The following is an 11874-nucleotide window of genomic DNA, read 5'->3' on the forward strand; positions in this document are numbered from 1 at the left end:
GCTCGTCATCTGTATGAGGCCACCAAGCTAGGCCATTACAACAAGGCGATTGTGTACTATGACAAACCGTGGTGGAGAGATCTTGGGTTCAACGGTTTCGCCATGAGTTTCGTTGGCCCTGCGGTCGTGATCCGAGACACCAGCGTCGATGAGAAAGAGTGCTATGCCTTGACCTGTTTCGTCAACGGGCGAGAGGGAGAGAAGTGGTCAAAGCTGCATGACCACGAGCGCAGGCGGGTTATACTCCAACAGCTTGCCATTATTTACAATGTTGGGCCTGAGTCGGAAGTGTTCCGACCTATCGAGTTCTTTGTTCAGATATGGAAGCATGAGGAGTACAGCAAAGGGGCGCTTGCTCCCATCACTCATCTAGGTCACTACACCAGGTTTCAGTCAGTCTATGGCAAGCCGGTAGGCAACCTGCATTTCGTAGGGACTGAGTACTCCAACGAGTGGAAGGGATATATGGAGGGGGCACTATGCTCAGGAGAAACAGGGGCCCGACAGGTCTTGGAAGCCTTGCGGAGTGGGAGGGTTCTTAAAGGCAGTATTATTTCAAAGCTGTAAGCTTTTCTAATTGACTTATATGAATAGTTTCTTGGGATCTCGTGAGGTATATGCAAAATCTATGGGTAGTAGCATGAAGAAAGAGTTGGAGCAGACTTACATTCCAATGATGATACATTTCGCAAGCTCCTTGTGCCCGCGCAAGTGATGCGAAGAGACAAGGCACATCACGACCAAATTTCGCTTGATAATCAAAGAAATCCGTAGAGAAACCTGATGCTGCGATCGAGTGGTTACTGGGGTAAGGTACTGCCAAAGCTGAATCTGCAGCCTGATCATATTTTCCAAGGAACCGCGGTTTGGGTCTCTGTTTCTTCCATATGAGATTTAATTGGCTGGTTTCTGTCTCGGATATCCTGTTGCGTATGGCTGCTTGTCAACGCCTGCACACAACCTACGTAGCGGTGTAGCTGCACATGCCGGAGGCCGACCACCTTCGCATAAGGTGTCCCTGATCTGGTTTTCCAGGTGGCCCAGGCTCAATAGACTGGAGACATAAATCCGTCCACCCATCGTTCGTGGACAATCATGGACATAAATCTGCATTTGCCAGAAGTTTAGTGTACGGTTCCTCGCTTTTTTCAAAACCTACCTTGAGCATCCTATACGTGGCGCTGGCCGAACCAGCTATTTCTCTGGGCATGGATCAAACTCCGGAGCAGGCCCTCAAAGAGGGGATGAAGAGGTGGGGACAATTGATCAACAAAGACTACAGCCACCGAATTCATATTGACTGATGGCGGCATCGCTCACAGGCTCCGCATTAGCGGTGACTACAGTGACATGACCATAATCTGTGGTGATACTGAGTATCAAGTCCACAAAGCTATCGTCTGTCCGCGCTCGAAATACTTCGATGCCATGTTCTCGCATGCTATGCAGGTTCGCATGAATGCCTCGGAAAGGGGCCCAAATCTTGCAGTACATGGAGCTCATGCCAGAACTGACTCCATACAGGAGAAAGGTACTTCTCGAGTCGATTTATCCGATCATAATCCTTTCGCAGTCAGCGCATTGATCAAGTTTCTATATGAGCTCGATTACGAAGCGCCGCCACACTGCGGCGATACATTTGAAAGGGTGCTGAGCTACATTCAGCGTTGAGTAGACAGTGAGCTGATGCAGAAGCGATACGCAGCACATGACAATAAGAACGTTCAGAGAGAAATCGGCTGTGAATTCTAGAAGCGAGGCGTCATTTAGTGCCCCGTTGACTGAGGAGAGCTTTAGTGCGGCACAGGCTCTCCAAGGGGAAACCGGCCTTCTTGATCACTGCAGTGTCTATTCTTTGGCAGAATACTGCCAGATAGCAGAGCTGAAAGTCCTGGCCGCATCAAAGTTCCGCTCCGAAGCTGAGAAACACTGGATGCACCCCGACTTCTTTGAGGCAATCCAGGACGTTTACCGCACCTCGGCACGCAATGACCGCCTCCTACGCGACATTGTCGTGAACGTCTTGTATGAGCATAAGGGGCTCTTAGGTCGACATGAGTATCAAGAAATTATCAGCCAGCTTGATGTCTCTTTCGAGCTGCTCATGAAAGTCCGCCAGAGGGATTACTGGTTAGACGAATCAGGGATGACTAGTTGACCTTCTAAACTTGACAGTCAACTTGGATGCAGAGCCAATGGGTCACTCAGCAATCCTTGACACGTTCTTCTAGCATCCTACTGAGGAAGCTTACAGTGCTCAGATTTCTTGGAAGTCACTAAGCTAAGTAGTCACACACGCAAAACCTGCTCGGTTATAGAGGGTTCTGTACTCTTTGCTTTCGACCTCTATGCTATTAAGTGAATGCACATCGCCTACTTAGTTACATGAGTGTCGTGAGTGATCGTTTACAAAGCCTCTGTAACAAAGGTACCCATTTTTGAAATTTAGCGCCTTCAACTGTGATCCGCGATTGGTGCTGTGGCTGCACAGATGTAGATGTGTGCTGAGGCGTGTGATCGGCTCGGGATGTGAAGCCGACAAGCGTCTTGCCGACCAGATAGCTAGTAGGGCCACATTGACCACTCTTAACACAGACATTCTTGATCACAAAGCGCAAGTCAGCCATCATCTGACATGGAAAGTTCTGATACAATTCAATTACTTCGTCACATCAAGAGAAAAAACTCGTCGAGCGGAATGGCAGCCCGACTTTCGCTGCAACAATTGAAAACCCCAGTCTTTTTCGTTTGGAAAATCTTTTCCTCGACGGACATTGGATCTTTTTTTGAACCATGCAAAACCATCAAAATCCAGAATCCTGCCACGGGCGAAATCATTTGGGACCTGTCCAGAGTCGGCCGTCGGCCGCTTGCCCCAAGCAATCAACCCCGCTTCCGCCGCATTTCCCCTCTGGAGGGCTCAATCTGGGGGCCCCCGAGGGCGCGTCCTGCGCTGTCTCGGCGACCTCATTACCGAAAACAAGGTCGACATCGGCAGGATCATTACTGCCGAGAACGGGAAGGCCAAGGCCGATGCCGAGGGTGAAGCCCTTTTTTTCTTGCCAGCTTCTTTGAGTGGTTCTCCGAAGAAGCTCCTTGGGAGTCATGGCGATATCGTCCCGCACAAGAATCCTCAGGAAGAATTCAAATATTGAAACACCCATCGGAGTCTGCGGTCTTATTACACCTTGGAACTTCCCCATGGCGATGGGTGCACGCAAGATAGCGGCGGCTCTTGCCGCTGGTTGTACTGTGGTACTCAAATCCGATGGGCTTACGCCATTCTCTTCCAATGCTCTGGGTGTCTTGGGGGAGATGGCGGGCATTCCCAAGGGAGTCCTCAATATTGTCACCGCGCTTGAAAACACCCCGCAGCTTGGCCTCGCCCTGTGTGAAAGCACCACCGTCCAAAAGATTTCCTTCACGGGGTCAACCAGAGTCGGCAAGCTTCTCATGAAGCAGTCCAGCAGTACGCTCAAGAAGTTGAGTCTCGAGCTGGGGGGGAACGCTCCTTTCATTGTTTTCGACGATGCGGACCTAGAAACGGCTGTGTCTAGCGCTATCGTCAGCAAATTCAAAGTCTCGGGTCAGACCTGCGTATGCGCCAACAGATTCTACGTTCAAGACGGTATCTACCAACGTTTCAGCGAGCGTCTTGTCAAGGAGGTCAAGAAGTTCAAGGTCGGGAACGGCAGTATCGAAGCTGTCACTCACGGGCCACTTACGACAAGCGTAGCCAAGGTAGAAGAACACGTAAAGGACGCTCTGAGAAAAAACGCAAAGCTTCTTCTCGGAGGGCATCGTCTACCCGAGCTTGGGTCTAGGTTCTTCGAGCCGACCATTCTTGGCGATGTCGATGACACAATGGGCGTCATGCATGACGAGACATTTGGTCCATTGGCGGCGTTGACCAGGTTTAACAACGAGGAAGAGGTGATCGCGAGGGCGAACTCAACGGAAGTTGGACTTGCTTCGTATCTCATGACCGCTGATCTCAGCCGATCTATACGTGTATCAGAGAGGCTGGAATGCGGAATGGTAGCGCTGAACACGGGTGTTATTTCGGACCCCGCAGCACCGTAAGTTTTTACCTGGCCCTCGAAAGAAATAGAGGACTAATAATCGAAAGCTTTGGGGGTATCAAGCAGTCTGGGTTTGGCCGTGAAGGAAGTCAATACGGCATGGATGACTACATGGTTTCTAAAACCATTGTTACGGGTGGTATAGTCACAAAATACAGTGCCCACTTATAGGGAAACTGGCATTGCGGGCTGAGGCCACGGCCGATAATTGAGGTTGTTAGCTGTACTTATGGATGAGTTTGTACGTTTAGTCGCGACCGAAGACGCGGCATTATCAAACTTCTGGGCCAGTAGTCATTCAAAGCACTACTTCATCTCACCATCCACGTCTCGAAGTCTTGGTTGAGTATGAGCACATCTATATGATCCTGAGTTTATTTGACCGTCTTCTAAATCTTGTTCGAAATGTTGCCTTTTCTAGACAAACCGACCTCAAAGCAGTATGAGACTTTCAGAAAAAGTTAACCAACGGCGTTGCGAGCATATATTGCCGTGAAGTTGGGTACATCCTTGATACCTTGGGTGAACGCGACCACACGGCAAGCATTCGTCTCCCTTCTCCATCCAAACCAGACCCATAGTACACTTGACATGGATCGGTATCGATAGCCGAAGTCTTGCTGCTAAGCCCTCCAGGCTACGACATAGATGAAGCCGATGCCGAGCCGAAGCTGATCAATTTCTATGGACACCCGAGAACCGAATTTTATGACATGGATGAGTGCCGAACGCGACTACTTCGGAGCCGGCGGCACTGAGTCATCGGCTTTGTTGGTTTTCTCGGTGCCATGCTCATCTTATTGATTTGAGCACCTCACACTTACAAAGGCTGTCTGGCGAAGTTTCCATAGGTGTCGGTGCGAGATCCCGAGGGCCTCAGACTGCTTTTTACGCAGGGCGGGATTCGGAAAACTAAAGGCGACACTCTATTTCAAGACTCAAAAATGCGATCCTAAAAGCTTATAACGATTGAAGCAATCCAGCTTGGGTGGGCAAAATAGGCTGAGATACTTCTGCATCGTTTGAGGTCTTTCAATCATTTACGCCAGTTGACCAGTAGCTTCCCATTATGCCTATGATCTTGGAGAGTATGCCCAAGGGTAATTTTCCCGCTCGAGCTCCTCATCAGCCTCCCGAAGTAGTGGGCTCGCAGACAAAAAGAGCAACTCGACCAACAACTTCATTGCCGCAGGCTATGATTGACGAGGCAAAAGTCCCGAAACGGGAGAGATTCAACCCAGCAAAGCATTTGGCGTACCAGCGCCCAGAGAGGATCGTCAGCATGAAAGACATTGGCCTAGAGGGCGCAGGGATCTCTGCCACTGCAATCTCTGAACCCTTCCCTCTTTTCACGCGAGAGGCCATTGTCCAGATGCGTGCCGAAATCTTCAGCAAGGACAGCCTCGAGAATTGCCAATACAGCTCAACCTTCTGCAAGAACATGATTCGCGCGATGGGACCAGCGTACGTAAAATCAATCATCAGCGCATGATTCGATGGCTAATCTCGCACTTACAGCATCGCACCTTTCGTCTACGATGCGTGGAACTCGCCGGAGGTCCTGAGCGGAATTTCTGAAGTTGCAGGGATCGAGCTTGTGCCAGTTTTCGACATTGACATTGGCAACGTCAATATTTCCTTCGATGATCAAACCGGCACGACAACTAGGGACGAGACGGCTGCGGAACAGGTTCCAGCTTTCGCATGGCACTATGATAGCTTTCCATTTGTCTGCGTGACTATGCTCTCAGATTGCGAGGGTATGATTGGTGGCGAGACTGCAATTCGCACACAGAGTGGCGAAGTGATGAAGCTACGTGGACCTGCCATGGTAGGAATGCCCTCACGGATTTTGTTCAAAGTTCAGTTCGTGGCTAACCCTTACTTCTCAGGGCACTGCCATTGTCCTTCAAGGTCGTTACATTGAGCACCAGGCCCTCAAGGCATTCGGTGGATCTGAGCGCATCACCATGGTCACATCCTTCCGCGCCAGGTCCCCTTTCGTAAAGGACGAGTCGGTGTTGACAGGAGTCCGTGGTATCAGTAATGTGTCTGATCTTTACACTCAGTATACAGAATATCGCCTGGAGATACTGGAGGACCGCATCCGCGCCAAACGCAAAAGCGAGAACTACCGAGCGGCGTCAAAGCGATCTTTCGATGTTGACGAAATTCGGGTCTGGCTTGAGACTCAGCGTCAATTCATTGATGCCATGCTAGTGGAGATTTATGAAGTGGAAGACGGAGAAGAGGAGTGAGTAGTCGACTGTGTAAGCTGGGTTGGGCAATACGTGTTAGTTGATGTGCAATTGGGAGCATATGTGTTCACAAGTCCCGCTTCAGAAACCCCAACTGGACGTCCCATTGCAGGCGCGGCTGCATGAGAGCGCTCGACAAATCGATATCACTATAAGTTGCGCGTTGTAGCGTTTGATCTACTGAATGGCCTTTGAATTTTGATCCTCGTCACCCCCGCGTCGAGACGCAAATTGAACTATGATGCCCGGAACCTAGCCGGACAAGAGCCCCACAAGTGGCCGACCTCGGCACGCGTGTTCGAGTGGGTCCCGACTACTTCAGCTCCGAGTTTAGTCGTTCATATTCTCTCGTGTAGGGGAGTTCTGAGGAATCGAGCGTTGTTGTACCGTCTCAAGCTAGCAACTTCCACCCTCGGTCGATATTGACAACCATGAAATATCGCAGCGATATGTGTTGGGTGTTGTTACATTGCGGAACACAGTCAATTTAGCTGGCACTCTGTGCTGTCTTATTACCCACTTGAGATTCTGTAAGATCAATTTCCACAGTCGGAATTTTTGACATTTGCGAGGGCACTAACGCCGCCGACGCTCGCTCTGTGTATCTCGCCGAAGGTACAAGAATCCACCGGGGAACTACGCTCAAAAGGCGCCGCCGAGTCTGCCATAAGGCGTCTATCACCAGGGTATCCGTTCAAAAGATCCATTTTATTACAGGGATGATGAGTCGATTAAACGTCATGAAGATAGGGTAGGTGCTTCTTTCCAGTCCCCCTTGGCCCTGAAAGCTGTCGGAGGCAGCATCCGTGTCTGAGGATGTGAAGATGCGTGCCGAAGTCGAATTGCCTCGCTTTCTCACACTTTTTGTGCCGGAGGACTGTTGAGGAGGTTTTAGATGGGATGAAAGGCCTCGAAGCAGGGGGCCGGTTTATGTATCACGGGTCGGCACTAGCCTTGCTCTCGTTCCCATGTTCAATCGCCAATACCCAGGCCCAATGCCCAAAGCAACCAGCCATGTCGATACACTCGGAGAATGTACGGTATGCTTCGAAAGATCTCTTTGACCTCCTGATTTTGCGAAATCCTCTTCGCCAAGAATTTCTGGCTCAAAGCCAGCCGGCAGCTTCAGCTCCTTCAAGAACGAGAAAGGCCAGCATGATTTGCCTCGCACTGTCTCCGTCAACGAAGTCTTCAAGGAGAACGCAACCAATGGACCAGTCTTTCACCAAACGACCATAATTGCTCAGCGCGTTGGCCGGTTCTATCAAGCGGCGGTGCTGACGCGGGCTGACAAGATAGACAAAAAGGCTATCAACAAGAGCTTTGAACTCATACTCATTCTACCCAAGAAAATATGCCCGGCAGACGAGCCTGGACTTACCCGCACCCCAGGGCTGTATATCAAGACACCGCAGCTGAGCACATATTTACCCGATGGCGAGAGCGCCATTGCGTTGTAGACTCTCCACGAAGCCAAAATCTACGAGATTCTGCGGAAGAAACCCCATCCTGCGCTGGGAACGTGCCTCGGCTGCGTGGTGAGCGACGATGGACTCATTACAGGGCTCGAGCTCGTGCGCTACGAGAAGACGCTGTTCCAGCGGGCGCACGATCCGGCATTTTACGAGGGCGACACGCGGGTCAAAACGATGAAGACTGTGAAAGAGGCCGTATGCCACCTGCACAACCTCGGCCTGGCTTACAACGACCTCAGCCCCCTCAATATCATGTTTGTGTGGGGAAGCAGCGATGAGCCTGTCGTGCTGGACTTTGATACATGTCACCCGGAAGGACGAAGCTCCCCGAAGGAGGAATCGTAGGGGACTGGGAGGTGGCATCGATCAAAAAGTTTGACGTGTCCTCTTTCGAGTGTGACTTTTAAGCACTGTTCTATCTCGAAGAATGGCTCTCGAGAAAGCAAAAGGCTTTGATGCGATGACTTGATGATTGCAGTATACCTGTCGAACAGCCCGTCGATTTGACGCCTAACCTTTCACTGAGTCCATGAGTTCCCTTTTCACGAAGGCAGTCAATGAGGACATTGTCAAGAGGGCTCGGAGTTGTTGCAGGGTGGCCCTGAAGAATACACTTCATGCCGATCTGCTGCCCACTTCCCATCCAGGCAATGCCAGGAGACTCCTCAAAGCTGGATGCAGGACAGAGCTCCTGAAGAGGAGACTCATCACACTCTCTGAAGCTCGGTGGCTCGTTGCCGGGAGTTGGAGCCAAAGCGCCGGCTGCGAAGCCGACTCGATTTTCTTCCACGTCTATTCTCGCATAGACTTTTTCTGCTTCTTACTACGAGGTACCTCGTTTACTTCCTTACATTGGCAGAACCATGCGCCACGAGTCTCGTCTTATTACTTGCTCAGCTAGGTTCAAAAATCAGAATGCTATGAACCATTGTGGCGAATATCACCGCTGTGCGGCAGACAGGAAGTGACTGATTGCCATTTTGATTTGAAAGCCCCATGCGCTCATGCACAGTCTGTTCGCTTCATAATCGGCACGACGAGGATGTAGTCTTCCTGTGAGATCAAAACTGTACACGGCATTGGCACAGTGCTTGTTCAAGGCTGAACTTTCCTTGACCTTGTTATAGTGCCCTCAGAGATGAGAGCCAGATGCAAAAGGAGGGTTTCATTTCCTGCCGGCAGATGAAGAACACGAGCTCAAGCCCACGATAGCAATGCCCGAACACTGCTCGCCCTTCATTATGAGCAGGGCGCGATTAGATCGTCGCGCGTCATGCTCCACCCCAAAACACGCAGTCCGGCACCCATGTAGCTCAGGGGTTTATTTCCCCTACAGCTAACCTGTCCCAACAAACGACGAGCCTCCGGGACCTGAAAGAGTGGTCCGAGTCAGCCGCCTCCCTGTCAATGGGGCCATCACGATCCCCGACGTCCGGGAAAGCAGGAACATCACATGACGAAGACCAGGCGCGGACTACCCGGCTCTCATCACATTCAGGGCAAGAGGATCTCCTTAGCGCGAGCCGAGGCCCCGGGCCGCTCACACCTCGTCTTGCGCTGATGACCTGCTTCGGCGTCCGAGTGTGGCCGACATGTTTTGCTGAGAAGCCCGAGCGGAAAAGGACGGGCTGGCATTCTTCTTTAGTCTGAGATGCTCCTCTCGGAGCATGGACTAGATTTCCGTTGGTTGGGATGAATGAAGCAAGCTGCGAGGAAGACACGGAGGGAGCAAGGCTCGGAAATCGAAGGTAGGCACCGAGATGAGCCCAAGGAACGAAAAGTTTCTGCCTCGCTTCTTCAGTTGCTCGGCGAATCGACGCAAGTGGCTTGGGATTGTTCTGCCTGCGTGTCTCCCGGTCTCTCCTGATCGCCGTCCACAGACGAGCTTCATGCCGAAACGAGACAAGGGCCCAGTAGACGAGGAACACGAGGAAACATGGAACTCGAGGGGGCGACGCGTCGTTGGGTCAAGGAAATGAAAGAAGCACTAGGATCCGGGGCGAGGAGAACCGACGAACCGGAATGCGTCGTCGACCCGTCCGCGCCCGTTTCATCAGATAAAAAAATAATAGGGAGAGGCGCGAGGCCAGGGGTGACAGGGGGGCAATAGAGTTATCAGATCAAAGAGTGCTGGTGGGTGTGTGGAACGGACGCTCGCCTTGGGGTGTGCCGCGGCAGGAGGAGAACGAAGAGTGAGTGGAGATGACGAGGAAAGGAGGCGGCGTCAGGCATAGAGACAGGCATTGAGGCAGGCATGCTCGGTGGGCTGGCCGGTTTCGGAGGAAATGTCGTTATTTGTGACCGATTAGATGTGATTGATTTGATGAGATGAGATTGATAAGATTATCCCATGGCACGGCACACGGTGCAGCAGCGTCCGAATAGAAGGCCCTCAGGCGTTCTGGGCGTCTGTGAGTCGCAGGGGGGCGCACAAGACGGTATGAGTGGCTGGAATGATGGGGTGGATCGCCGTGGCTACCCGCATGCTGTCTCACCTGCTCTGCGATTGTTCTTGCTTGGCGAGAGGCACGTACATGTACAGGCAGGCTGCTCTGGAGCCGTGGTCCTTCAGGCTTCGGAGGAGTAGTACCACCCACTTTCTTTGTCTTACCGACAGAGCAGTCTGTGGCCCACGACCCTCTGATGGCGCAGCGGTGATCACCATCATGGCTGGTATTGCTTCGATGCGGGACGAAGATTCAGCTGAACACCACCCAGGCCAACCCCATCCAGGCCAGCCCCAATCTCCCCGACTTGTTCTGCACTCATTCATGACAACGAAACGATGCATGTGCCCTCGGCTTGGCGCATCGGGCCAGCTCGGTTCGGCGGCGCGAACTGGGGCCGGGACTGTACCGGGACTGGACCGCGGGCAGTGCTAGCCTTGAGAAGACCTGGGAAAACTGATGCGCTCCACTCCCAGGATTTCATTTTGCTGCATTGCCGGAGGAGGGCCACGAATCCACCGCATCCTGGCCTGGCTCTCCACCCCCCCCCTCCCCTGCCTTGTTGGGTGCGCACGTTATCTCGATTCGGTTGGGAAGCGGAGAGCCTTCATCATCGAAGCAGGAGAAGAGAGGCCTGACGGGACGGACAAGAAAACGAACGGTGGGTGATCGTCATCGAATCGAGCAGAAAAAAAAATGAATAACACAAGAGGGGCGGAAATTGGCGTCGCCTGTTGTCGGGTCACGTCTGGGCTGAGAGTGGTCAGGTAGGTTGAGTGGCCTGACGCAAACGCCTTGCCTGTCCAGCAGCCAGGGTGAACCCTTTTTTGGGGGGTGGGTGGTTTGGGCTTATCTGATGCGCGACCATCTGATAATGCCCAGTTTGCTTTTTGGCATGGGGGGCGGGTAGTTATTGTGGTTTTCCGCGCGACAACCCGTCCGGGAATGCACTCGCGAGTTGGGCATCTCCTATCACGGAACCAACAAGGAAGGGCTGCAAGCCATTAGGGAATTGTGGAGGAAAGGGTCCGCGAATCGCTGGCTGCGCGCAATCGCACGCGCAATGGTGCAATGTACCTTTGCACGAGCGATGCTGTCCCTCTCGCCGCTGCCCCCCTCCCCCACAATATCGAGTGTAATCGAAGGCAAGAGAGACGCCTGAGAGAGGGCCCTCTGGTGGATCACGATGAGGGGGCGTGGGTGAAGGGGACCGAGAGGGAGGACAGACACTGAGAGACGAAGGACAAGCGACAGCCCCTCGACTTGTCGATAAGCCGAGCCTATTTGCCTGGTCTGCCCAAAACTTTTTTTTCTCTGCTCTTGCTTTCCAGCGCCTCGGAATGGTAGCCACGCACTACTGGGGCTGGGCTCGTTTGGGCTGGGGCTGGCTCACTGGCACTTGACATGCATTGGGGTCGGTCGGCGAGCACCGGAGGAGAAAGGGGGGGGGAGAGAGGGCGATCTTAGTAAAAGAAAAGGGGTGGGCTGATGAACGGCTGACAATCATTAGCTCATCAATCGCTGATTATAGCGGTCTTGTCCACTCATGATCACCAATGCTCAAGTGCTGAGCGTGCAATGACCACATGCTGTCACTATTGCCACCCCTCGC

General features: G+C 52.3%; 5 protein-coding genes across 5 annotated transcripts in view; all 5 read left to right on the forward strand.

Moving 5' to 3' along the window:
• VDBG_09435 (amine oxidase) overlaps positions 1-567 on the forward strand; it is a gene marked incomplete at both ends in the record, with an annotated part of 1576 nt that extends 1009 nt beyond the window's left edge. The window contains one exon of the mRNA XM_003000194.1: positions 80-567. Coding sequence (XP_003000240.1) covers positions 80-567 — 488 coding nt within the window. The remainder of the gene's footprint in view (positions 1-79) is intronic.
• A 1141-nt stretch (positions 568-1708) lies between these two features.
• Positions 1709-2158, forward strand: VDBG_09436 (conserved hypothetical protein; the record flags this gene model as incomplete). The annotated part of the gene is made up of 1 exon (XM_003000195.1): positions 1709-2158. The coding sequence occupies one exon, from the start codon at positions 1709-1711 to the stop codon at positions 2156-2158; it is 450 nt and encodes a 149-aa protein (XP_003000241.1).
• Positions 2159-3315: 1157 nt separating this feature from the next.
• VDBG_09437 (succinate-semialdehyde dehydrogenase) lies at positions 3316-4253 on the forward strand (the record flags this gene model as incomplete). The annotated part of the gene is made up of 2 exons (XM_003000196.1): positions 3316-4079; positions 4130-4253. The coding sequence occupies 2 exons, from the start codon at positions 3316-3318 to the stop codon at positions 4251-4253; spliced, it is 888 nt and encodes a 295-aa protein (XP_003000242.1).
• An 898-nt stretch (positions 4254-5151) lies between these two features.
• Positions 5152-6340, forward strand: VDBG_09438 (conserved hypothetical protein; the record flags this gene model as incomplete). The annotated part of the gene is made up of 3 exons (XM_003000197.1): positions 5152-5546; positions 5601-5913; positions 5975-6340. 3 exons carry the CDS (start codon positions 5152-5154, stop codon positions 6338-6340), a joined length of 1074 nt encoding a protein of 357 aa, XP_003000243.1.
• A 1014-nt stretch (positions 6341-7354) lies between these two features.
• VDBG_09439 (conserved hypothetical protein) lies at positions 7355-8160 on the forward strand (the record flags this gene model as incomplete). The annotated part of the gene is made up of 3 exons (XM_003000198.1): positions 7355-7380; positions 7437-7796; positions 7884-8160. 3 exons carry the CDS (start codon positions 7355-7357, stop codon positions 8158-8160), a joined length of 663 nt encoding a protein of 220 aa, XP_003000244.1.
• Between the last annotated feature and the right edge of the window lie 3714 nt (positions 8161-11874).

This window comes from Verticillium alfalfae, genomic scaffold (assembly GCF_000150825.1).
Source record: "Verticillium alfalfae VaMs.102 supercont1.15 genomic scaffold, whole genome shotgun sequence".
NCBI lineage: Eukaryota > Fungi > Ascomycota > Sordariomycetes > Glomerellales > Plectosphaerellaceae > Verticillium > Verticillium alfalfae.